The sequence below is a fragment of the Myiozetetes cayanensis genome, unplaced genomic scaffold, assembly GCF_022539395.1.
Source record: "Myiozetetes cayanensis isolate MyiCay16 unplaced genomic scaffold, myiCay2020 scf22, whole genome shotgun sequence".
NCBI classification, from domain to species: Eukaryota; Metazoa; Chordata; class Aves; order Passeriformes; family Tyrannidae; genus Myiozetetes; species Myiozetetes cayanensis.
Genome location: NW_026087434.1, coordinates 685,613 through 711,757, shown reverse-complemented (window position 1 = coordinate 711,757; position 26,145 = coordinate 685,613). Strand labels below are relative to the sequence as shown.

At 52.1% G+C, this 26,145-nt stretch overlaps 1 protein-coding gene across 5 annotated transcripts in view; it reads left to right on the top strand.

Moving 5' to 3' along the window:
• The window catches only part of TBC1D16 (TBC1 domain family member 16), a 29,405-nt gene extending 9,259 nt beyond the window's left edge, over positions 1–20,146 (top strand). For 3 of the 5 annotated variants that reach the window (XM_050319346.1, XM_050319348.1, XM_050319349.1), the window contains 9 exons: positions 12,488–12,685; positions 13,529–13,676; positions 14,699–14,866; positions 15,655–15,803; positions 16,589–16,723; positions 17,298–17,484; positions 18,005–18,184; positions 18,697–18,843; positions 19,351–20,146. In XM_050319346.1, the coding sequence (XP_050175303.1) occupies positions 12,488–12,685; positions 13,529–13,676; positions 14,699–14,866; positions 15,655–15,803; positions 16,589–16,723; positions 17,298–17,484; positions 18,005–18,184; positions 18,697–18,843; positions 19,351–19,596 (1,558 nt within the window). In that variant the 3' untranslated portion in view covers positions 19,597–20,146. The remainder of the gene's footprint in view (positions 1–12,487; positions 12,686–13,528; positions 13,677–14,698; positions 14,867–15,654; positions 15,804–16,588; positions 16,724–17,297; positions 17,485–18,004; positions 18,185–18,696; positions 18,844–19,350) is intronic. The other 2 variants (XM_050319350.1, XM_050319347.1) reach the window with 1 other exon arrangement.
• Positions 20,147–26,145: the final 5,999 nt, after the last annotated feature.

The window sequence follows — 26,145 nt, the reverse complement described above, 5'->3', positions numbered from 1 at the left end:
TGCATTCAAGATGTGCCCCAGCAGGATGCTGCTGATTAACTGTGACCCAGAGGGTTTGCTGGTCTGGAGCTCTGCAGCACCTGGGCAGTGGGTTGGGTGGTGGTTGTCCCATCCCATCCCATCCCATCCCATCCCATCCCACCCCAGCCTCCCCTCTGGCTCCATTAGGGGCTGTGGGCTGCCCAGAATGGGCCTTTGATTTCCTTACTGTGTGAACAACATCAGTTTGACAGTGTCTCTTTTAGCTTTCCAAATATGATTCCTGCCACTCTTTTGTGGCAAGTATTCACAGTAGTGTAAAAGACTTTGGAAACTACATGAGTGTCGTGAAGCACACCTTGGAAAAAATCTACAGAGGTCTTTGAATTATGTCATTCCTAAATGACTCTAATTATTAATTTCTAGCTTTTATGTCCCATTCAGGCTGTGTTCTGGCACTGGGCTGATGCTTGAGGATGACACTTTATTTGTCTGTGCTTTCAGAGAAGGTTGTGTTAGTTTAGAAATTTCTTGGCCTTGACTCAAAAAACAGAAACCCCCCAAATCCACTGCAACCAAAGCTTCTGTTTGTTTAAGGTGTATGAGATGATTCTTTTCCTTGAAGCAGCACTGGCAAGCTGTATGTTTGACCTGTCTCAGTCACCCTCAAAAAAGTGAAGTTTGGGGGATATTTAAGCTTTTTTTTTTTTTTGTAAATAAAGTATAATTAAAATGCCTCTGGGAACATTTTGGAGTTCCAACAGCAAGGTTCTTGTAGGAAAAATGTTCCTGTCTGTCAGTGTGCTTGTGGAAGCTGTGGCCTCAGCTGTGGCCCAGGTCCTTATCCCGCTGTAGTGGTTGGAAGTGGGAGGAGTGAGGGAGATGTTCAGAATAATGTCCTGGCTGCTGAAAACCAGGAGACTGAGCTCATCCAGGGGGAATCCCAGTCCTGGCCTGGGCCACAGCTGTCCCAGGCATGCTGTGCTCTCGGAGAGCTTTGGCACCAGGAGCAGAGCTGGCACAGGAGGGTCCAGGCAGTGTCTGGGGCACGGCCAATGGGTGAGAAGTGTTGTGGTTTAACTGTTCTGCAACAGTTATGCTCTGAGCTGCAAATAGTGTCGGGAAAGGAAGGAAATACAGTTTATTGCATCTTCCCTGCCTTGTCTGTGAATTCTTGCAGCATTTCCCTGCCCTCTGCTGGCTTTCCTCGCTGCTGCTGGAGCCCCGACAGCCCCAGCCAGGCAGAGCCGGCTCTGCACACGCAGCTCAGGGGCCTGGCTGGCTTTGATTTTTTTTCTTCCTTTTTTTTTAACTCCTGTGGTGCCAGTCTGAAGGCTCACACAGTGCATGTAACACTCATAATTGACAGCAAATAATAAAACAGACGTTTTGCTGTTTGAGACTTCAGACTTGAAAGGTTTTTGTCCAGTGTGTGCATTTTTTATGCCCGTTTATTCTTCCCCATAGACCCCCTTGCATGTCATCTGCAGGATCTTACAATCTGTTGAATTGGAGATTCTGCATAGAATACTTTGTGAAAGTCTTGTCAAAAAGCATCTCTTATTTCCTGCATTCATCCCAGCATTTTGGGGGTGGGAGATGCTCTTTTAGAAGTCACTGCAAGCATGAAAACAGCTTCCTTGCTTCTTAAGGTTTTGTTTTGGTTTGAGTTTTTTTCTGCTGGCTGCTTCCCCTCTGAGCCGGAGTTGGAGTGGGAACAAAGTTTGTGCTGCTGGCAGATTGTTCCAGCTCTCTTCCCTCCCCACCTCCTGGTCCCCACCTCCTCCCTGCCAGGAGGAACGACTGTTTCTGGTTGTTTGCCTCTGCACTGAGAGTACTTGCTAAGACAACTCTGCTCTTCCCTGTGATTGCTGCAGAAGCCAAAGGAGTACGTTGCATTTCATTCCAGCCAGCTCCCCATGTGATTAGAAATGGAGAAATGGGACACTGTGGAGGAACTGGGACAGACAGGTAGACTTGGTCAGATGAGATCAGGGGCTCAGCGAGCTGCTTGCCAAAATTCCTGTGTGACCAGGAGTCACGAGTCCCGTCTGCCTCCCAGAGCATCCTCTGAGGAGGTGGCCTGGCCACCTGGGCAGAAGGGACCACAAAACATTTTGTGTGGACCAGGGATGGAGAGGAAGGAGGGAGGTGGGCTGGGGAGCCTTGGAGTTGCACAACGAGTCGGTCATTGTAAGTTCAACAACTGGCCTGGTAGAACATAAGGAAATAAAAACATATCCATTGTTTTTTTTCCTCTTTGCTTCTCAGTTTGACAGGCTGCCAGGGATCCCATGTGGAGATCGATTCTCTCTTCCCATTTACACAATTCCTCGGGGTGGGAGCAATGGGAGTGTCCCAGCACCAGCGTGCACACTCCTGCTTCTCTTTCTAAAGCAGCCTGGCATCAGTGCTGCACGGTGTCCTCATCCCTCAGGGAAAGGTGGCCTTGCTCTCCCGGGGTCTGTGCCCTTCTTAACTTTGGGGGCCCCTTTCTGCCCACAAGACATGGTTCCTGCAGGAGGTAGCTGGTGTGGGGATTGCCTGCATTGATGGCAGCTTTGTCAGGGACTGTGTTTCTGTAGGAAAGGAGGGATTCTGGAAATAAAATAGTTCCATTGTGTCCCTTCCCTCCCTGGTCACCGCTGTTAGCTGGCCGTCAGGAAACATTTGCCTCGTGCAGCTGCTCTCTGTGCTCAGCTCTGGCTTCCTCAGCTTCCATTTTCCCCATCAGTAAAGTGAAACTAAAAGGTTTTTGTTACATCCTGGCGAGCAAACAGCATCTGACCCGTCTGTAACGTCTGTCCAGCGATGGAGTTATTGAACTGACTGTGACATCAGATCTATACAATTGGTTGTGGAAGCACTTAGTGCTCTGTAAGTGGGGTTTGGTTTGGATGGGGGGGTTGTGCCATGCCAGAGTGATCCCTGGTTAACAGGAGTTTTCCTGAGCAATGGGTGCTCAGGCTGCTGAAGGCTTTTCTCTTACTGATACCTGAGGAGCAACACAAAAGTGCTGAAGAGGAGAAATAAATGCTGGCATTGGTTCCTTCGCTAACTTCAGCTTGGGATGTTGATCAACACAGTCAGAACTTGGACTGAGGAGCCTTGGTGGTGGAATTGTGTGAGTGGAGCTTGGGGCAACATCTGGCCAGAGGCTGGAGCTCCACTAGCAGGTGCTGGGACAGTGGCCAGCAGTGCTCCCACAGCTCTTGCTGTAAAAGGACAAGCAGAAGCGATGTGGTCATGGATATCAATGCAAGGAGGAAATGTCTTTCAGAAGACATTGATCATTTTAGCAGCCAGCAATACAAATAATGAAACATTTTCATAGTGGAGCTGGACGATGGTGAGTTCTCATGTTCTTCAGCAGATGTGGATTCACACAGCAGATCCATCACAGACAGTCCAGGCAAAGTTCACAACGCAGGGAAAAACTCCTTGGCATTGCAGTTGATGCAATTTTTACGGATGTGTTGCACATCCTGTTGTTAAACCTCTTCCCAGGAGCTCATCAGTAAATGAGCTGCTCCGGGGAGCGGAGGGCGGCAGCCGCGGCGGGAGCAGGTGGGAGCAGGGAATGGTGTTGCATCATGTTGTTTTGGCAGCTCACCTGAAGGGCTTAGAGCTGTTCCAACCTCTGCAGCAAAAACAAGAGGGAAAATTATGAGGGAAATGAGCTGAAATTAGTGTGAACTGGCAGGAGCCCTGGAGTCATCAAGAGATTGGGAATTTGTGGCTGTTGTAACAGAAGTGATTATTGTAGAACCAGGGGAATTGCTCACAGACTTCAAAATCTCCTGTAACTTCTTGCAGCATCTCAGTTTTGATGATTTCAGCCTTGGGGATGAGCACAAGGGGTGCCTGGTCCAGGCTCCAATTCCCCAGGACTTGCCTGAACTGGTGTCATTTATGATGTAAGACACCAAAGCTCCTAATTCCATTTGTACCCAAACCCATGTCCAGGGAAAAAATATCCCCAAATCCTTCTTCCATGAGAGGGATAGTCCTTTTTCCCTTCTGTTTGTGCCAGGGGTCAGTGTAACCTCTCTCCAAGGCAGCAGTGGTCTGCACGGAGCCGGGTACCGGGCAGGGGAGCTGGGCTGAGCCATCAATAGCCCTGTGTAATCAATTATAGTTGTTCCCAGCTGCAGAGCTGAGAAGGTTGGACAGATCCAAGAGATTGCAGAGGCATACGGCTCTATCTTGCTTTATATAAATATTTGAACAGCAAGAACATTAATTATAGCAGGTTTGTTTCTTCCCTCCGTTGGTTCGCTGCCAGATTTCAGTGGGAGAATATGGTGACAGCTCACTCGGGATCGGGAATTGCGGCTCCGAGGGCCCGCGAAGCTCTTTATTTGGGATGTCAGGAGAGGGACCGACCGTGCCGAGAGCGGGCGATGCCCGAGAGGGGCATCCCAGGGCCGCGCCGCGGGAGCGATGGGGACTCGGGGCGGGAGCCGCTCTCCCGCCGGGCTCCTGGGGCACCGGGCGCGGTTGGGGAGTGCCGGGGGGGCAGGCCCGGCCCCTGTCCCGGCCCCTGTCCCGGCCCCTGTCCCGGCTCCTGTCCCGGGCCCTGTCCCGGCCCCTGTCCCGGCACAGAGAGGGGCTCCGGGCCGGGCCGCGACCGCGGGCCCTCAGCGCGCCGGGCGGCGCCGCCAGGGGGCGCGCTCTGCCCCCTGTGGGCCGGGCCGGGCCGAGGGGACCGGCGGTGCCAGCCCTGCCACGGGCACGGAGCCCTCACACCGAGCCAGGCCTGCCATGGGCACGGAGCCCTCACACCGAGCCAGGCCTGACCCCCTCACACCGTGCCAGGGCCTGGCCCCCTCACAGCCGAGGATTCCTTCCCAGTAGCCCGTCTAACCCTGCCCTCTGCCACTTTGAAGCCCTTCCCCCTTGTCCTGGCACTCCAGGCCCTTGTCAATAGTCTCTCCATCTTTTCTTGTAGTCTCCCTCCAGGTCCTGGAAGGCCACAGTCAGGTCACCCCAAAGCTTCTCTTCTCCAGGCTGCACAATCCCAACTCTCTCCCCTTTCCTCCCAGCAGAGCTGCTCCATCCTCTGATCCTCTTGGTGCCTCCTCTGGACTCTGCAGCAGCTCCAGGTCCCTCCTGTGCTGTTCCCAGGGCTGGAGCAGCTCTGCTGGGGGGTCTCAGCTGAGGGGCAGAGGGGCTGCGGATCAGCCCAGGGCAGGGGGGAGTTCTGGGCTGGGTCATGTCCAGCCTCTCGCCCACCAGCACCCCCAAGTCCTCATCAGCAGGGCTTCTCTCTCCTTTTCCCTGGATATTCTTACATTTCTTCTGTTACTTATTTATACAATCTCAACGCCCAGAAATCTGAATGGAGAGCAGAGATAAATGGCACTGGCAGGTATCCACAGCTTTGTGAGGGAAGAATTGTGTTAACTGGATCAAAATAAAGAGCATGTCCCCTCCAAAGCACCACAGTATATGCAAACAAATCTGCACGGCCTCTGTCTCCTTGGCTCGGGCCTCGCAATTATCCCAGCATTAGGCATTTACAATAACTCTGGAACATGCTTTTAGGCAGCGCTCCTCTTTCCTCTCCCTTTTTTGCTACTTGAAGCAAGCTCTTCCCTTGGGAAATCCACATTGTCTTGTGGAAACAGTGAAATCCTCCCTGGGTGGTGCTGGCTCAGCTCACGCTGGGGCAGCAGCAGAGTCCAGGGAGTTGGTTAACTTTGCCACTAAAACGTCCCCCTGAAATTCCCAGTTCATTGCTTAGAGCCAGGAATATAAGAACAAAGGTAATCTGCAGGGCTTTCAAGGGAGCAGGGGTTTGAAGGCTTGATTGTAATTAGCATAATTAGGGGTGAATTTTATTTTTGCATGTGTAGAACTGAAAGCAAAAGAAGCAAAATAATCCATTGATTTAAAAAATTAAATAAACACTAGGAAGAAAGGTCCCCTTCTCCAGACTGGAATGGTCTGAAAAGCAAACATTCTTTTTCAGGCTTTGCTGAGAAATCACTTTTTCCATCTAAGGAATTTTTTTTAAAAGTGTTGCATTTCGATTGATTTATTAATGAGCAGAAACCCAGGCATGAGGTGCCCCTTCTCCACATGGATTGTAAAAATTCACCATTCAGCTTCTGGAATATTCTCCTCCCTTAAACCGAAGGTAACATTTGCATCCCTGAGCAACGCCCACTCGGCTCTAAGTGATTTGTTGGGTTTGGCTGCTCTCAACTGTGTGTATCTTATTCATCAGCATCAAACTGCTCATTCTGCCCCTGTCCCTCCCTGCAAGAAGTCACAGAGAAGAACTGAAAAAGCTTGTTTGGGTTTACCTGAGCAGCTACACCTGTGTGGAGGTGTCAGCTGTGAGAGTAGATCGTTGGTCTGCTGGCTGGAGGTAGATATGTATCACATTCCAGACTTTGGGGAAAAGAGATTAAAGCACCCATTAATTCCCTACAAACTTCTGATTATTTTTTTTCCCTTTCCCATTTGCAATCTAAATAATTAACTCAACAATTCTGGGTTTATTTTGTTTTCCTTTTACTTCAACTCACAGCACTGGGGAAACCCTTCGGAGGTTGTGGGGCTGTTTTTCTAATGTCCCTCTTGCTGGCTGGAATCGCTCAGTTTCCCCTCAGGCTTGAGGGCTTGGAGGGATGAATTAGGAGCAACAAAGCCTGCAGTGTGGTGAGGCTTTCGCCCTCCTCCTGGCGTGGGGCAGGACGGCAGCACCACTGGGGTCCCCCCCAGCCACTCCAGCGCATGCAGTGTCTGCTGTCATCAACATTTGGGATAGTGAACCATGTTCTACCTCTGCCAGGTGGTTGTGAAGCTCTGGGAAAGCAGGCAGGGTGCTGTAAACACGGATTGCAGTAGCTCCGTAAAGCAGAACAAATCGGTTTGATCTTTATTTCTCAAGGACAAACCAATTACGCCCGTCAGAAGGCAAAGCTGCATAATCGGGTTTCCGCGAGTCCCTCGCCGTGTTACAGTGGTTTATTTGTCAGGCTGGTGTTGGCAGAGCTGATGTTAATTCCCAGCCCCGTCCCTGATCATGAACTTGCTGTTACAGCCCAAGGTCAGAGGGTGCCTGTGGAGGTCCCTGCGCTCCCCGTGCCGGGCCGTGGCCGACGTGTTCACGGCTGGTGACCACAGACCCCTCTGTGCCGTCCCCGTGCGAGGTGAGGGAGGGACTCCAACTCTTTTCACATGTAAACAGCTTGTTCTTTGCATATTGTTAATAACACAGACCCAAAGAGTGACTAACAACAATGTGCTGACTTGGAGAAGAGCTTGGATCTGCTGGTGCCCTGCATGAAAGGATACAATTATTTTTCGTAACCGTTTATTTTCCCTTTACAACAAGCTAAGCAAAGCAAGTTTGTCAGAGGCAGAGTGCTCCTAATTTGGTCTCCAGTGACCTCTGCAGCCGTGATTGGCAGCTGGGTGTCGGGAAGGAACTTGTGCCTGTGAGATAGAAATGAGCAGAACAAATGCCGTAGGACAGCTTGGGTTCCCCAGGGGACGCAGGCTCAAAAAGGTGAAAGAAGTGCAATTACAGGAGGTTTTCAGCACAGAAAGTTAATTAGCTACTAAATAGCATTTAGTGCAGTTCAACGTGAGGAAATTTATGTTTTGAAAGCAAACAGATCAATGGAAAGCCTGTGGAACAAGCTTTTGGAAAGTCCACGCTGACATCCGTGTACTTTGTACCGTAACGGCCTGAGAAGTTTCTCCCAGGTTTCACCAGCAAATAGGAAGAGTTGTTAGATTTGTTTCCCCTGTGTTTGCAGACGTATAAAAATGCTTCCACATGTGAATGTTTTGACATCTAATTTCAGAAATCCTGTATAGGCTTTCATCCAGACTATCCAACACCTTGTTCCCTAGTCACTGTGGTCAGTGGAAATCGATTCTGTTCTAGCTCTCTGAGGCACAGAAACTTCAAGTTCCAAATATTTTCAGCCAAAGTCTGAATTTAACACAATTCTCAACCTACTTACTCATCTGTGCTGATTCAGGTGAGTGTCTGTGGCTGGCTCTGTGTGGCCACACTCTGTGGGAAGCTGGTGCTGTCCCACAAGTGTCCTTCCAGTCCTGCTCTGCAAGGTTACACAGAGCGAGCAGAAACATTCTGACACCTTTTTTTTAATACTGAGTAACCAATCTGATTTCCTTTGCATGTCTTTTATGTCACTGAAGTCAGCAGGTTTCACAGTTCATAATATATGTATATCATCAAGGGCAGTTTTTGTATCAGAACAATGGATTTGGGTTCCAGCTGCCCAATATTACCTCACTCTATACAGCCACTGCACTAAATTTTTAGACACTTCAGGATAGCTTTGAACTTTTATTGACAGATTATTTGTTTGAAGCTGTCTGTCTTAGCAGCTGATGCTGTCAGGAGCTGTTTCACCTTGCTGGGAAGAAGAGGAGCCCAGAAGGTCAGTGCCTGTGGGGAATAGCGGAGAAATGGAGAAATACTAACCCCTGGGGAGGAAAAGGGGCATGTAATTCCCATTACATGGATGCTCATACATTATGATGATACTCATTGTCTGCAAATGATGCTTCCCAAGCCAGGAATGCTGGGGCTGTGGGAGAGCTGTTATTAGCGACGGCGTAGGTTAGCACAGTGGTGATGGAGAGCCAGCTCCGTGAGGAGGGTTTGGCTCTTGCAGGAGGCTCTCTGGGAATCAGGTGGTGCACACTGACAGCTTGGGTGACTGCCACGTCATGGCTGTAACCTTCAGCCCCTTTCTCTCTTATAATTACATTTGTCACATCACGTTGTAAAATGAGTTATTAGATCTTTGTTGCTGAAATCGGCTTCCCAGGTAATCAGGGCAGGTCTCTGTCCCTGCTTGGGAACAGAAGTAATAAGTAGGTTTAGCTCTCTTTGTGCTGTAGGTGTGTTCCAAGGCATTAACCCAGCAGCAAGTTGGGTCCCATTGCTCACGTCCAGTGTTGGAGCTCCTCGGTCGGGCGTGTGGCAGGTCCCACGTGGTGGGAGCGGGACAGTGGCTCCTTGAGGGCTACAACAACTCAAGGAGCATAGGTATGGTTGGCTGCTGTACTTGAGAGGAGAAAAGACATCAGCACCTGGTCTTGCTCCCCAGCAAGAATGGGATGTGTTTTGAGACAAGAGTAATGGCAGCTTGGTGAAGGGAAAAGGCTCAAGTGCAATCCCAGAATCGTTTATGTTGGAAAAGCCCTCTAAGATCACTGAGTCCAACCCTTCCCTGGCAATGCCAAGGCCACCACTAACCCATGTCCCCAAGTGCAACATCCACATAGCTTCTAAGTCCCTCCAGGGATGAGGACTCCAACACTGTCCTGGGCAGTCTGTGTCGGGGCTGGGCAGCCCTTTTGATGTAGAAATTTTCCCCAATATCCAACCTGAATCTCCACTGGTGCAACTTAAGGCCATTTCCTTTCCTCCTGTCCCTGTTCCCTGGGAGCAGAGCCCGACCCCCCCGGCTCCCCCCTCCTGTCAGGGGTTGCAGAGCCAGAAGGTCCCCCCTGAGCCTCCTTTTCTCCAGGCTGAGCTCCCCCAGCTCCTTCAGCCCCTCCTGCTGCTCCAGCCCCTTCCCAGCTCCGTTTCCTTCCCTGGACATGCTCCAGCCCCTCAATGTCCTTCTTGTCATGAGGGCCTAAAAATATGGGGGCCACATCAATATGTCCATTGGTTTCCTGCCTCAGGTTTTGCTCATCCTCCTTGGTTTTTCTCCCTGTCCCTTTTATTCCCATGGCCCAGTGCACTTGTTGTTTTGCTGAGCAGTGCTGTGTATTAGCTGGCACTCTGTTTTTCCTGGATCCCTCAACCCAAAGTCTCTCTGGAATGTTCCTCCGGCTATTTGCCTTGCAATGCTTCAGCTCCCTGCTTTTGCGTGGCACTCTGGGATAATTTCCTCATCCAACAGATAGAATAGACCAACAGATAATAAACTCTACCCCTGCATCTGTATATCTTGAGTGCCAGGGTAGAGGACTCCCCAAAATCCACAAAATTAGCTTCATAATGCTTGTTGTTACTGACATCCGGAATGATCTCAATATTAAAATTATTTTTGAAAGTAGTCCAGTGGGTTAGAGTATTTTTTTTTTTGATCAATACATATAGGAAAAAAGTAATTTTAAACACAGTGAGGGTTTTTTCCGAATTTCCCCGTTGACTCAGTAAGCACCAGTGAACAAGGTGGTTCTATCTCTGCATCTGTCATATGTATGAATGCTCATGTTCATCAACCCCTGTGAAGGGCAGGGGGCACAGGTGTCTCTTTCAGATTTCACCCTCTACACCAACGAAAACATCAGAATTTCCCTGGGCTGCACACGCTGAGGCACCCTACTTACCCTGGGTGCCTTTTTCTATCTGGAGAGGGTAAATCCACTCACACGAGCTGGTTCTGTGTCTGTGGGGTGCAAGTGCGAGCTTGTCACCAGTGACTGTGAACTGTAAACATTTGTCTTTAGAAGCATTTCCTGAAAACACAGCAGTGCCAGCACCGCCGTGCCCGGGCTCTGCAGCCCCTCAGGTCTCAGGTTACCTGGTGTACCTGAGATTTGGGTTATGTAGCAGAAGGAATTGCAGTGGGCAATGGTGTTCTGTACTGAGGAGCTGTGGAATTCCTGGGACCAAAGCAAGCCTGCTCAGCTCTACTTGTAACTCGTTCCTTGGCAGTTCTCTGCTGCTGTTGGTTTGAGATGATGCTCGTGAAGAATGAGCACATTGATCTCCATGGCAAGGACCCACAGGCCAAGGATCCTCCCACCAACCCATCCTCCAGCCCTTTGCCATGCTGACCAGCTCGTCTTTGCAAGAGTTTTAGAAAATGGGTTGCCTTTGCTTAGTCTTTGAGTTAGTTTGAGTCATCTCTTCCAGGAAAATCCTGTGTAACCAGCTGTGGCTGTTATGAAGTGTTGCTCCATAAATACCAGCTGCTTCTAGCAGGCAATCCAGCCCAAGTGTCTTGTACCAGGACTCCAGTTACATCTCATTAACATGAGATGCTGAATGTTTTAGAAAGTGTTACATTTTGACCCTTTATCCAAAAGTAATGCTTGATTTTTCACAAAGGACAGTACAATCTTCATGGAAAAATTCCCAAGGCAGGTGCATAGCTGTGCCTGAGACTGGAGGTATCCTGGTGTCTAACCTGGAAAACCTGCTGTGGGTGCTCTCTGAGTGAGTTTGGGTGTGTACTGTGATCCCTGTTGCCACATCACTTCTAAATCCTCATCCACCAACTGGCCTGAATGTAAGTTCTGCTTTGCTGCTTTCTCTCCAAAAACTGGAGCGTCAGAACTTGGTGCCCAGAGCAGCGAAGTCACCCCTTTAGCTGAAGCCAGCCAGCCTTGGTTTCATCCAGATGGTGCTGCAGGACCAGGAAGGGGCTCTGGGATCTGCTCCCAGTGTGTTTGAGTTACACATTAGAATGGGGTGGCTCAAAGGGCCTCAGTTAAAAATTTAACCCCCAGCTAAGTGGGTTGTGCAGGGCCCTGTCCACTGGAAGGCAGTGACCTGAGCCGTGGCAGACGTGGCACACAGAGCTGCTCCCTGCGGAAGAGGCCCTGGAGCCGCACACTGGTGTGGAGAGCGTGCTGAGTGTGTGATTCCCAGCGCTCAGTGCCCACATTGTTGCATAAGCGGATTAGAAAACATGGCATAAAGTGGCCTTGCAGGGGGCTGCTTTGTACCTGCTCCTGGCCTTGTCTGGCAACCCCTGATTTCACAGCGGAGCCCATTCAGAGCCCCTCGGAGATTGTTCACGTGCATTGGCCTTTTGACGAGCCAAGGGCTCACAGTTTCACATTCACTTCATTCCCAAAGCAGTGGTATTTTTCTTTTGGGATCGGGGCTGGTGGGGGCATGTGGGTTTTCTGAGTCTGAGCTCAGTTAGATTTAAAGCTGGAGGTCTGGGGTGGACTGGGAAAGGGTTGGGTTCATTTACTCTCCTTGTGGTGCATTGAAGAGCTCGGGTGTGATTTCCCATCGTTAACTCCCCCATGTTTCAAGACTGCAAGTGGAAACCATTTGGAATTTATAGACACAAATCCAGGCTTGGCAGGTCCACTTGCAAAGGCATAATGAGAAACTGGAGTTCAGGGAAAACATCTTTGGATCTTACTGATCATGGAGGGAACTTCCCAGATGAGATCCCAGGTCCATGCTGCCGTCAGAATGTACTCACACCTCCTGTCCCCATCCCAGTGAGGAGCAGCTGAGCTGAGGGCATTACTTGAGCTTCTTAATTCTGCCTTCTCAAAAGTGTCTTGAGGAATGGGTTTGGCTCTGCCCAAGTTCTGTGTGCAGTTTGGAACAGACCAAAATCAGGATGTTTTTTGTGATGGTAGAGAATCAATTTAAATAAAAATAACTTAATCTCTTACATGGGCTGTCAGTTGTTGATTCCTTGGGCCTGCACTGAATCCTCATCTCAGAGCTCTGCCTAAAGGTTTTGAACGTGGTGGTTGCATGTACCTGCAGGCTCCCGTGGCTGACGCGCTGCTCTGTCCACAGGGACACGTGTGACAATCGCATGACCTGCTCCACCAGCTCTACCTCCAGCCTCGACACCAGTGCCCAGTTCCAGGAGAACAATGGGCAGACACAGAGCACCAGATGGGATGAACAGCAGAAGGTATTTGCCCTTGAGCAGGTCTGTGGTGTCTTCAGAGTGGACCTGGGACAAATGAGATCCCTTCGTCTCTTCTTCAGGTACTGGATCGCTGTGTGTGAGCTGTGTGTGCTCTGGCTCGGGGCTCTGGGGATTCTGGGGGCAGATGGCTTCTGCAATCCTCCTTGGAAGCCTTTCCAGAACGGTTGTCTCCAGGAAAGCACATCTCAGCCTTCCCAGGAAGAGACTCTGAATTACAGTTATGGGGTCAAAAGGATTTTTTTTCCTAACAGGTTTTCCTAAAGGTTGCTCTTAACTGTCTTACCAAAAATGCTTCAAATAACCTGCAGGTATGAAAAAAATCTTTACCTGTGGTACCTTTTCCTTTTCCTGCCCCTCACCATGCTCCTCTAGTGTCTTGCTGCTTTCAGTCTCTTCAGTGATGTTTCAGATTATTACTAAATTTATTTCAAACTATTACAAAAACATTTTTACTCCCTCTTTTTGCTCTCACTCCCTGTTTCTTTGGACAAAGCTGTGTGAGAGCAAGTCTACACATCCCTGGGAGCTGACTTTGTGTACTGCCTTAATGTTTCTGGAGCAGACTTCTTGTGTATTTGTCTCCAGGCAAGACAAATTTTAATTCCTTCATGTGAAGGAAGGGTAAAAATAATGCCATTACCAGGGACTAGTGGAGCTTCTTGGGGAAAATGGTCACTATGGCCATGTCAAACAATCATAAAATATCTCAACTGGAAGGGACCCATAAGGACCACCGAGTCCTAGAGCTGTAAAGCTATTTCTGTGCCCTGTTTTAAGGGGCAGATTGGCACTGCAAACTGTGATTTGTTTTGCACTGTCTCTCACCTGAGGGTCACCATTCCTGCTGGCCCCTCCTTGTCCTGGGCAGTCCATGCAGGTTGTTCTCCTGTTGTTCCCTGCAGTGATGAGGCATGCACCTGTGGACAGCTGGTGGTTGCAAGCAGAGAGAGCCAGTACAAGATCTTCCATTTTCACCACGGTGGCCTGGATAAACTGTCCGAGGTGTTTCAGCAGTGGAAGTACTGCACAGAGACCCATCTCAAGGACCAGGTACCTGACTGGGGTTCCTGGGGCAAAGAGGGGTTTCCCAGCAGATGTTTCACACTTGGGTTTGTGTTTTGGAGAAGTGAAGCTTTAAGTTCATGTCGCCAAGTCGTGCAGAAGGCTGTGATGTGTTGGGTGTTTAGGATGGAACGTGAGTCGGACACGAGGTCTCTCTTGGACTTGCTTGTTGTTGTTCCACCTGTGGAATATGGGGGAAGTTCATCCAGAAGACTTGCTTAGGTAGTGATTTTGCTAGATCTGACAGGTCAGCACTGCCCTTTAGGCGTGGAAGGTGCTGGAAATCTGCAGTGGTAGGTCGGAAATTCTGTCAGAGCTTTTCATCCATCTTTATGACGCACAGCTCACCGCTTTGGAGAGTGTTTTGACAAGGCATCTTGCCATATTTTGTTCAATCTACATACAAATGTGATAAGAGCTCTTTAATTATCTGTTTAAGATATTGTATGTGCTTATTAGAAACACTGATTTTTAAATTTCCATCCTTCCCACAGAGCCCCCTGCTGCTTTTCTTATTATGGTCGCATGGGCTCACTTTTTGCATTGAGCAACCTTTGATTTTTAAATTAAATGTCAGCTGCAGTCTTGCACTGGGATCATGAGTGCCCTCAGAGAGCCTGGCAGCGCCGTTCCCCGCTCGCCTAACAGCAATCCCTTTGTATATGGCCAATCATATGTAATTTATTGCAAGCATTCCTGGCAGGGGGAAGTTTTGCTGTAAGCAGCATTAATTCAGTTTCAGGTCAGGGATAAGATGGGAGGAGGAATGGAAACTATTTTTTTTTTAAGATGAAGCTGTTCTGTGGTGCTCAGATTTTTAATTATTCTAATCACTCTTGTTATTGTAATGGTTGGAATTTAAAAAAAAAAAGCCCAAACCTCCCCAAGTGCAGCTCCTCAGTGCTTAATCCTACATGAACCATGCAAAGAGGTTTCCCTGCTCTGGGTTTCACACTCTGCTGCTCTCTCTGGCTCCTGCCTCCAGTTTTGGTTTGTGTTCCCCCATTCAGCAGCTTGCTGATGAGAAAACCTGCATGCAGTTCTCCATCCGCCGTCCCAAGCTGCCCTCCTCGGAAACCCACCCGGAGGAGAACACGTACAGGCGCCTCGACGTGTCTGCCTGGCTCCATCACCTGAATGAATCTGGACAGGTGGAAGAGGAGTACAAGCTGCAGAAGGTGAGAGGTTTTCATCTGTTCTCTCCTGCTGCAGAGTGCAAGTCCCCAGGGGAAGCTGCAGGAGTTTGCTTTCATGCCAGGGGCAAGAACTGGGAGTGTGGAGACTGGTGTAGGAAGCCTTGGCTGGAGATCTTGTGGGATTGGAGCAGATTCCATCAGATTCCCACCTGGACATGTTCCTGTGTAACCTGCTCCAGGTGACCCTGCCTTGGCAGGAGGGTTGGACTGGGTGGTCTGCAGAGGTCCTTTCCAACCCCAGTTGTTCTGCGTTTCTGTGATGGTGGAGTATCTCCCGTCCATGACCAAGGATGAGCTGTCCCACGTCTGCTGCCGTTTGGAATCAATAAACCAAAGTGCCCAGTGCCCACAGTGTTTGCAGCATGTGTGACCAAATCACAGAGTGAACTGGGATTGCTGCAGGAACTGGGACTGCTGTATGAAATAATGCAGGGGGAGCACTGGGCCCGGGCTCTGAGAGAGAAGTTTGCAGTGCAGTGCAGTGTCTCCAGGACTGGGGATTAAGCCGTGACATGAGAACGACACGTTAATCATAGAGCCTCTCCGGGGGTGGTTATTGACATTGAAATGAGCCCGATTTGTGTCTGGTCTGGGAATAGAGGGCCAGCACTTTCCCTCTAAACATGTGCAAATTGCAGGAGCTTGAATCAAGGCGTCACTTGTCAGGAGAGAACTGCAGAGGCACCAAAGCACAGCAGCGGGCAGTTCCTTGTTGCTGTATTTGGGAATGTTAAAACTGTACCAGCCATAACTTTTGCTCCTTGTTCCAGGCCATTTTCTTTGGTGGGATTGATATTTCCATCCGTGGGGAGGTGTGGCCCTTTCTGCTGCACTACTACAGCTACGAGTCCACTTCTGAAGAGAGGGAGGCACTGAGGCTGCAGAAGAGGAAGGAATACTTTGAGATCCAGGAGAAAAGGTAGCAGACCATCATCATCCTCCCCTACTCATCTTCGCTGGCTGGACATCACAGTGACACTGCTGGTGATGGTGCAGAGTCTCTGCCTCCTTTGCATCAGGAGAAGCTGGGGTAAAGAAGTGAGAGGGATGGTGAAGGAGGTGTATTGGGCTCTGCTGACCTCCTGAGGCTCTGGAACTAATAATAATTTGATGATAATAATTTGAACCATAGAGCTCACTTGGGTTTCTGAAACAGGCTCATCAGTACCACACAGGGAAACATTTCACAGACAAGGCTTGAGTTAGAACACTGAAGGAGAAATTGGGAGCATGCATTTCTTTATAAATATAACTGTACATAAAAATAAGGAAGGAGAAGGGATATCTAATTTAAGGAGGTTTTTACTGCAAGAATGATGTGTTGTTAAATAGCTGTGGGTACATTTAAGCTGTAGAGGGACAGTGGTGGTGTTAATGAGGAGACAGTCAAACCAGAGTGAGTTCAGGTGTGCCACCCCCAAGGAGCAGTGGAGAGCAGAGTCTGATGCTTCTGAAGTGTGTATCACTGCAAACACATCGTGTCATCCCATTTGTAACCCAGGAGGCTCCCTCTAGTAATCCCTTGGGACAGACACTGTTCTGGACAGACCTGCTTGTCTGTTCTTCAGATGCTGAGAAAACGCTGCACAGGAATTGTTTTTCTCTGCAAACTGAGACTGAAATGACTGACATGAGGCTTTTTGTTCATTGTGGCAAGCATATTCCTCTCTTGGCAATGCTCTCCTGTTGCTGCTCCGTTTCCAGGCTGTCCATGACTCCGGATGAACAGAAGGATTTCTGGCGTCAAGTGCAGTTCACGGTGGACAAGGACGTAGTGAGGACTGACCGCAGCAACCAGTTCTTCCGAGGGGAGGACAACCCCAACGTGGAGACGATGAGGTGAAGTGTCTGATTCAGTGTCCCTCCCTGGTGCTGCTGAGCGTACACACAACTCGGTCAGCCAGCCCTGGGCTGCCTGGGAATGCTGGGCAGCACCCGCTGTGCATGTGGTGACGGAATCAAGGGATGCAACAACAAGGCCTTTCCAGTGCTCCCAGTGCTTCCATAGCCGTTTTCTTCTCGACCTAATAACCCTGCTCCCATCCCCAACCTTCCCTGCATGCACAGGGGTGCTGTGCAGGCTGTGTGCAGGTGCCTGGGTCTATGGTTCTCCTGATGGGATGGAGGATGAGCACTCTGGAGCCTGCTCCAGGGGGTGGGACTTGTAAAAAGTGAGAGTCACACTTAACAGACAGTGTTAGTGTATCTTTGTTGTGCCTCCAGATGCAGTTCTTTTAGGGATGCAACAGAAGGTGCTCAAAAGTTAATGTTTTAGATGTCAGAGGATCTGTGAGTCTCCTGCACTGATCCTGGCTCAGCCTGTGTGGTGGGGGTTGGGCTGAAGGGATGGGGCTGTGCTCAGCTGTCACCTGCCCTCACCTGTCCCTCCTCCCTGTTTGTGTCTCTGCTCCAGGAGGATCTTGCTGAACTATGCAGTATTTAACCCAGCCATCGGATACTCCCAGGGCATGTCCGACCTGGTTGCTCCGCTCCTGGCAGAGATCCTGGATGAGTCGGATACTTTCTGGTGCTTTGTGGGATTGATGCAGAACACGATCTTCATCAGCTCCCCCCGGGATGAGGACATGGAGAAGCAGCTGGTGAGGCTGAATGATGGGATCCTGCTCTCTGTCAATGCCTTCTCCTCTCCCCAGTCACAGAAAGCAGTTCCCTGTGTTCCAGTATGCCAAGTCACGTCCCAAAGCCACAAAATCCTTGGGCTGATCCTCAGGGTTGTCCTGTGCAGGGCCAGGAGCTGGACTCAGATGATCCTTGTGGGTCACATCCAGCACACCATATTCTAGGATTCTATGATCCTATGGAAATAAGTGATGGCTAGAATTGCTCCTGGGTGACTGGGGCTCTCCAAAGGCAGTTATATCCATATTTCCTTGGGAAATAGCTGCCATGGCCCATGAGCTCTGGCCTTTGGTGATAGACCCAAGTGTGCTCCTGGCCATGCTGTACTAAACAGACCATAGGGCTGGAGCTTTCTGGGAGAGATGAGAACTCTCCAGCTCTGGCTCACAGTGTGGGGGTCCCCGGGGTGCCAAGGGGTGGGGAGGGTGGCACAAGTCCTTGTGCCCGAGGCAGGGCCTCAGCTCAGAGCGTCTTTTCCAGATGTACCTGCGCGAGCTGCTGCGGCTCATGCACCCCCGCTTCCACCAGCACCTCTCTGCCCTGGGGGAGGATGGCCTGCAGATGCTCTTCTGTCACCGCTGGATCCTCCTCTGTTTCAAACGGGAGTTCCCAGAGGCCGAGGCCCTGCGCATGTGGGAGGCCTGCTGGGCTCACTACCAGGTGAGGCCGCTGGCACGGGCGGGGCTGAGTCCTCACCCCTCAGCAGGCACTGCACGATTTCCAGAAGGGCTCTTAGTGGCAAAGTAGCCACAATAAATCAGTGTTACAGAGGGTCTGTAACTATAGAAGAACTGTGTCTGTGTAGCAGGAGGATGGAGCCCTGCCTGCCTCTCCTCCTTGGGGATGTCCGGTTTCAAAAGGAGGTGTTTCAGAAAGTACTGAACACCCACTTTTGATGTTCAGGCTTCTCTTGCACAGCTGGGAAATGTCTTCCCAAAAATCACTGGTCTGGTCTGAACGCTGTGGTGCAAACTTTGCTGCCATGCTGTGAAGAGAAGAGGCTTTGGCTCATCATCTGTGGTTCAGAATTCACCAATAACTCACGTTCTCACCACTGGGCAGAACTGGAGAGAGCAAAACTTCTCACCAAGGACCCACTTGTGGAGGGTGGGAGGTGAAGCCAGAGCTCTGCCTCCACCTGCTGTACAGCAGCCCCTGTGCTCTCATTGCAGACGGACTATTTCCACCTCTTTATCTGCGTGGCCATCGTGGTGATTTACGGGGATGATGTCATTGAACAACAGCTGGCCACTGACCAGATGCTGCTGCATTTCAGCAACCTGGCCATGCACATGAACGGGGAGCTCGTACTCAGGAAGGTAAATACCCAGGTGCTGAGTCTCGGGTCCAGAGATGAGTCAGAGGGTTGAGGAAACCAGGGACTGATGCTTCAGCTTCTCATTGCCTGTATCCCTGTGCCTGGCTGGAGCCCAGGAGGGTGGGATGCTGCTCTTTGCCTGGATGGGATGGGATGGGATGGGATGGGATGGGATAGATATCCCAGCAGTAGGGTTGGGATAACCCTTGGCTGGGATAACCCGTGCCCATGCTCAGGGAAAGGGCAGACAGAGCTGTTGGTGCCGTGGTCCCCATTCCGTCTCAGCTGGAATGACTGGGGCTGTGGGATGAGCTGGGGGGGTGTGTGGCAGCCCCTGCAACTTCCCACTGTCCCAGTTAACCCTCAGCTCTGTGTTAGAGGAACACACCTTTGCTGCAGCTCAGGTAGCCAAACAGGAGGATGGGAGAGGAAGCCATGGGCCACCTCAGCTCCCCGTGTTCATCCCCCAGTGAGGAGTGAATGTTTTCCCTCTCTCCCTCCCCTCTAGGCCAGGAGTCTGCTCTATCAGTTCCACCTGCTGCCCCGCATCCCCTGCAGCCTGCACGACCTCTGCAAGCTGTGTGGGACAGGGATGTGGGACAGTGGCTTCATCCCCGCCGTGGAGTGCTCCGGCCATCACCCTGAGTCCGAGAGCTGCCCGTACGGAGGGCTGGTGGAAGTGTCTTCTCCTAGACCAGGAAGTGAAGGCAAGAAAGGCCTGAAAACACGGGATGTCTTTGCCTTCCGAAAATAGCTGAGAGGAACAGGGTGTGACGGCGGAAGGGAAGGGCAGGAAGGATGTGCATAGGAAAAAATGTTGAAGACAAAAATGGAGGAATAGCTTGTCAAGATTCCTGAGAAGACTGGAAGGTGGGGAATGGAAGAGGAATTAAATCACTTTATAGGGGAAGCAAGTTGCAGTGCATGGATGGTGGAACTTGAGCAGAAGGCATCGACCCAGGAACTGTGCTGACACGTGTTTGCGTTTGGTTTTGTTAGAAACGAGCTTTTCTAGGTCTTAACAAGGACTTTTTATTCTGCCTCTGGGACTGGACTGGTTATCAACCAGAACTTTCTTACTTGCTGATGAGAAACGAGAACACTCAAGAGAGCCAAGTGCAGCTGGCAGTGCTGGTGGGACCGGGCAGGAGCGGGGCAGGAGCTGGACGAGGCTCTGCCCTTCACCCAGAGCTCACCACGCGCTCTCCGCTTCAACCAAAACGTGCAAAACGTGGCTTCTCTCTAAAGCCATAAAGACCATTTTAATTATAATCTGCCAAAAATAAAACTGCAGACCATTGGGATTGCAGAGAAGGTGTCTGCTTTGTCGGCAAGGAAGGACTGGTCACCTCAAGGTCTTGTCTCTGGCCTTTTTTATAGGATATACTGGCTGGCTGATTTTTTTTTCCATTTGTACAGAAAGTGTACAGCCCCAGGTCTCACAGCACAGCTGCTCTGAGTTGGGGTATTTCACAGACACTGTTCAAAGTTTCTTCTTCACGATGATATTGGGTAGAAATTCTTCCCTGTGAGGGTGGGGAGGCCCTGGCACAGGTTGCCCAGAGAAGCTGTGGCTGCCCCATCCCTGGAAGTGTCCAAGGCCAGGTTGGACGGGGCTTGGAGCAGCCTGGGCTGGTGGAAGGTGTCCCTGCCCATGGCAGGGGGTGGAACTGGATGAGCTTTAAGGTTTTTTCCAAACCAAACCATTCTATGATTCTCTGACTCCATGACATTACAGCAAAGCTGTTTCTTTATGCTGACAACTACAGACTTCAGACACTTTAGTCTGTTGTTTCCAGTATGTTTCCCATTGTGTTTCCCTTGGCTCTCCTCAGTTACTGAATATTTACTGTCCTTGCCTATCACTGCCACAGGCTGTGGCACATACACTCCTTCTGGGCTTTAGGCTCTTCAGTTGGTGCCAGTGGTGCACCCTGTTCCCCATCCCAAAGTGAAAATGAAACTTGCCTTGTTGCAGCCATTTTTGCTGAGCCCTGTCTGATAAAGGTTTCCCTTGGGGTATTTTTGAAAGGACAGCGTGTTTCTTCTCTTGTCTGCTATAAAATTTTACAACCAGAAGTGGAGCTGGGGCTTTGAGCCCTCTTGCCAAAGGTCCTTACCAAATTCAGTGGCCTCCAAAGGTGTGTCCTGAGCCAGTGTTTGTGCCAAACAGAGCCGGAGGAACAGTTTCCCTGTAAGAATGGAAAAGGAGATGAGGTGACAGTGACACTGGGGGGTCTGCAGCCTTTCCTGGCTGTCCTGCTCCCTCTCACTTGCTCCTCACTGCTTCCCACACAGCTGTCCTGGGCAGGCTGGGTGAGGCCACGCTCATGATCAGCTCTGCCTCTCAGGCACGTTTGTTCCCTCAGTAGCACTTGTGGAAGCCCCTTGTCCTCGTGCAGTGCTGGGGGGTTCCTGCACCTGACAAGCACAATTCTCGCAAAATCCTTCTGCAAGGCCTTACCCACAGCCTGTCCTGGAGCCCACGTGCCCGGTTCCTGCTGGGAAGTGAGGCTGGAGCTGGGATGCTCTGTGTGAAGCCAGCACAAGCCAAGGGCACGCTGCATTCCTAAGGGGAAGAAGCCTTGCCCCGCTGCAGGCACCACACTGAAGGCTGGCTGTTGCATGGCAGAAGGACAGTTTGGCCCCCACTTTGTGTGCCTTTAATTCAGAGGATGAAAACCTTCCCCTGGATGAGAGCAGTGGGGAAGCCCACTGCAGGATGGCACAGCTCTGAGAGAGCCGGTGCGAGAGGCACCGAGGCTGCAGTGGGGCTTGGCAGGTGACACCTCCTGTAAGGGCTGAGGCTCACTGCTCTGGGGCAGGGACTTCGTCGAGATTTATGATGTTTCAGTGAATAATAAAAGTGTGTGTGAGGCCTCTGTGTGTCTGTTGCTGTGCAGGCTGGGAGCTGCAGCTCACGGGCAGGGCAGCACTTGGCCAGACACCGTCCCCAGCTGGAGCTGCTCCGTTTGGAGCCACTCAGAGATGCGTTGGGTGCTGGGGCTGCGTTGCTGTCCCCAGGCCCCGCTCATGTCAGCCTGAGGATGTGTGGCAGCACTGGATGGATCCATCCAGATGGAAGCTCGACGTGGCGGTGGCTGAATTTGGGTCAGGAGAACTGCACGGCAGAAAGCGCCAGAAGCACCTTCCTGCAGAGCAGCTTGGTGGCACCGGGGCAGGCGCCAGCTCCGCGTGGGGACAGCAGGAGCCGGGCACCGCCCGCTGCCACCTGCCTGCTCGTGTGGGACGGGCATCGCCACGAGCCCTTGGCAGCACCGCGGCTCGTCCGCGGAGCCAGGGCAGCCACAGCCTCCCCAGGAGCGCCGTGAGGGGCAGCAGCACGGGGGGCAGCTCTGCCAGGCACGGCCTGCTGGGCACAGGGGGAGAACAGACCCCTCCTCAGCTCGAGGGGTGCTGGGCACGGGGAGACACAGCTCCCTTCTGAGCTCCCCACTGCCCGCAGAGGGCTGGGAGGCACCAGCAAACCCCTCCCAGAAGAGCCGGAGCTGGTTTTGCTGCAGCACTCGTTCCCAGCCAGTAAAAGACAATAGGAAGAGATGAAGTAGATAATTTGGAGCATTATTTTTCCACTATTAAAATGTCATTCAGCAATGTGGAAATCACTCAGGATTCGTGTAGTTAAAGACTCTGCACTGCAGTTTTCCAGCACGTGGGATAAGCTGGGTTCTGTTTGAAGCGGGGCTCAGCTCTGGGAGTGCATGGCCAGGATTGGTGTGCCAACCTCAGCCAGCTCTCCTGTGCCTGCTGTTCCCTGAGGGTCTCGCTGCCAGCAGGAGACTTCAGGTCTGTGCTTCCCATCGGAGCCCCCCGAGCCCCTGGCACACACTGCCCCCACTTTGCCATAGTCAGGGAAACAGAGGTCCCCAGCTGCTCCCAGTGACCAGCAGTGCTCACATCCTGGTGACCCGATTCCAGCCTGTTCATTAGCTCGTGATGCCGTTTAACTCTCATTGGAGATTCACAGCCTTCTGAGCTTGTCTGTGGAGCCAACCTGGAACTCTCTGGTAGCACCTGGGGTAGGGTCAGGAGCAACTATGGGATTCCTCTGCAGTGAAAGGACAGTGGGTTTCCAAGGTCCTTCTGACCCAACCCCAAGATTTTCCTTTGTAACACTCTTTGCCATCAGAAAAAAAACCCCAAGGAACAAAAAAGCAGCTAGGCTTGGTCCCTACAGAGGAGGAAAGTGGATCCTACAAACAGTGACCCTCACGTGGCGTCTCCTCGGTCGCTGCCCTGAGCGTTGCATTAGCGGCAGCTGAGCAGCCAAAAATAGACCCTTGCGAAGGTAAATAGTCAGCATAAGCCTCTTTAGCCTCAGCCTTGAGCTGACACATCCTCCTGCCTCCCGCTGCCGAGGGGAAGGGGAGCAGGGAGGAAAGAAAACCGAGTCCTCACTCCTGGGTAATGCTCTGCTCCGTAATCCCAGTGGGAACACAATGGGCTGTACCTGGAACGCTGGGAGTGGAGCAGAGCACTGCACAGCCCCACACCTCCGGATGGGGACTGGCCATGCTGCCATGGCCGGTCCTGTGACACCTGGGCTGCTGCTGGGCACGTGGCCAGAGGGGAGAACTGCCCCGCTCCACCCCGGGGCTGGGAGGGGGCATGGAGCCGTCCCACATGTGGATGAGCGGGAGGGGATCAATGGATCGGCTTCCTTTGACCTTGGCATTGAGCACTGACCACGCAGGTGGCAGTGATGTCCAGCCAAACCACCCTGGAATTTGCTGCACTGGGGAAATCAGCACCTGTGAGCGGAGCACGGGCAGGTGGGGGGCTTGGTCCCGCTTTCCGGGGCCGGGTGTGTTTGGATGTGGCTGTTTGGGTGTTCTGTCGCATGACGCTGCCTGTCAAATGAAAAATTACAGTTCACAAGAACAAAGAGACTCACCTGAGTTATTACCAGCACCAAAGAATTTCAAACCGCACACAGCCTGTCCCCCTGGGCTGGCTGATTAATCCCTGGGTCGCTCTGCTTGGGTCATAAAAGCAGACTGGTTGGGCCAGCCGGAGCTCAGGGTCACATCCTGCTGTGGGGCTGGCCCAGCCCTGCCCGAGCCCAGCACCCTGGGCTCTGCATGCCCTTCATTGCACTCATTTAAACACAAACACAACCTGTGACGGGCTTTCACAGCACCTGGAAGAAAAACAGGCTGAGGCGGCCCCGGCAGAGCCCCAGTACACCAGATCCTTCCAAATTCAGCAAGTTCAGGCCCTGTCAAGGGTCCTGCTCTGTGTGGCAAAGCAGCAGCAGGAGAAGGAGCAACCTAAGGACTCTTCCTGGGATTTTTGATTTTGTTTGGCTTGAATTTGTCTTTCAGAAACCACAAACAAGTTCAGCTGCTTCTGTCTGCGGCCGGGGCTCGACTCACCTTGGCAATGGCAGAGGTGGCCAGGGAGGTGCTGGATGATGGGCATCTGCCAAAGTCCTCTCTGCTCTCCAGAGGTTTCTGCAGAGGAGACACAGGGCTTGTGCCTGCATGCCAGGAAGCAAGGGCACCCACCAGGAGGGCTGCCTGGCCCAGATCAGCTCTGACAGCTGGGTCCTGGCTCCAGGAACCCAATTCCCACAAATTGCAGATGAGGGTGGGCACTGAAAAATTTTCAGCAGTGAACCCTGGAAACAGCCCAAACAGCAGCTGGCCTTTAGGCCCTGTGCCAGGGCGATAAATCTGCCCTGATGCCAGCGCAGCAGGAGCTCTGGGAAGGTGCTGCCAGCTCTCCCCAGGGCTCAGGCACAGTGGGACAGGGGGTCCCGGCCCCTGGAGCAGCCCCACACCATGGGAGCCCCCACCCCGGCCGGGATGAGGTGCAGCCAAGACAGGCTGGGGAAGGGGTACCACGGAAAGGGTGCAGAAGAGCCAGGTGTGGGGCAGCTTCCCCAGGCTGAGAGACACCGTGTACCCTCCTGCAGGTCTGTGGGGAGGGTCAGGTCTGGCTGCCACAGCCAGAGGGTCCCAGCAGCCCTGGCACAAGCTCTGAGGAGCTCAGGGTGGCAGGAAAGGGTTAAGGCGCTGCCAGAGTGGGAATGAGAGCAGGGAATTCAGCTGCTGACGCAGGTAGGATCTGCCCACAAGCATCCCAGTGCAGACACAGCAGCGTCACCCTCAGCTCCTGAGCTGCTTTGGAGCCTCCCAAGAGTGGGGAGTGGGTGACGGACCCACCCACACACAGGGAGCAGCCTGGGGCCTTCCCTGTCACCCCCCATGGCACTGCCAGGGTCACCTCAGGGTGCCCACCCCACTCCTTGCTGCCACAAACATGGCCTGACCCAGCCCTTCTCCAGCAAACTGCAGCTGGAAAGGTGTTCCATGCCCTGAGATGCTCACAGGCATCACAGAGGTGTGGAGCAGAGCTGAGCCCTGCCAGGAGGGTGGCACTGCAGGGCAGGCCAGGAGGGTCTGCGTGTGCCGAGCTCTCTGTTCCTGAAAAACCACTTGTCAGTGGTTTGGGTCACAAAAAGAACAAGCAGGGCTGGAATAGGTGGCACAGGAAGAAATGGACAACTGAGACCTGGTGCTCCTTGGGCCGTTCACCTGTGTGGGATGGGATGGGATGGGATGGGATGGGATGGGATGGGATGGGATGGGATGGGATGGGATGGGATGGGATGGGATGGGATGGGATGGGGAGCCCACAGAAACCCATCACTTGGCTTCTCCTGGGCTTCACAGCCATGAAAGGAAGAGCCAGGCAGTGTTTCCGCTGTGTCTGGCCAGGGGGAAGCAGCGAGGGGAGATGGAAAAGCAGGGAGGGGATCCAGCCCTGAAGGGAGTGGGGGCCAGAGAAAAGGCAGTCCTTAGGTCTGTTCAAGCCCTGACCTTGCCAGAGATGGGATGGCCCCTGAGAGCCCTCAGGTTGAAGAGAATCCCCTGACACAGGGACCTTTTCCCGTGCAGGTTCCTCACTGCTGCTGTCTGGGCTCTGCCAGGCCGGGGCAGCAGTGGCCGTGGGGCTGTGGGGTCGGTGGCACCGTGGGGTGGGTGGCACTCTGGGCTCAAGAGCAGAACCCAGTAAGAGACTGTTTGCACCGAGCCCCTGCCAAGGCCACGTGTGCTGCTCTCCAGGAGTCGCTGGGAAGTCAGGCCCGATGGAAATATAATGGGATAATCGATGGCCCATTGTTGCTCGGCTTAATTTAGCTGCTCAGGCAGGGAATGAACAGCGTGCATGTACGTCAGCAGGAGCCAAGGCAGGAGATGAATCAGCCCCGTGTCCTCTGTGGCACAGGGGACAGAACGGGCACAGGTACCTGCTGAGCCAGGGGCTGAGCCCCCAG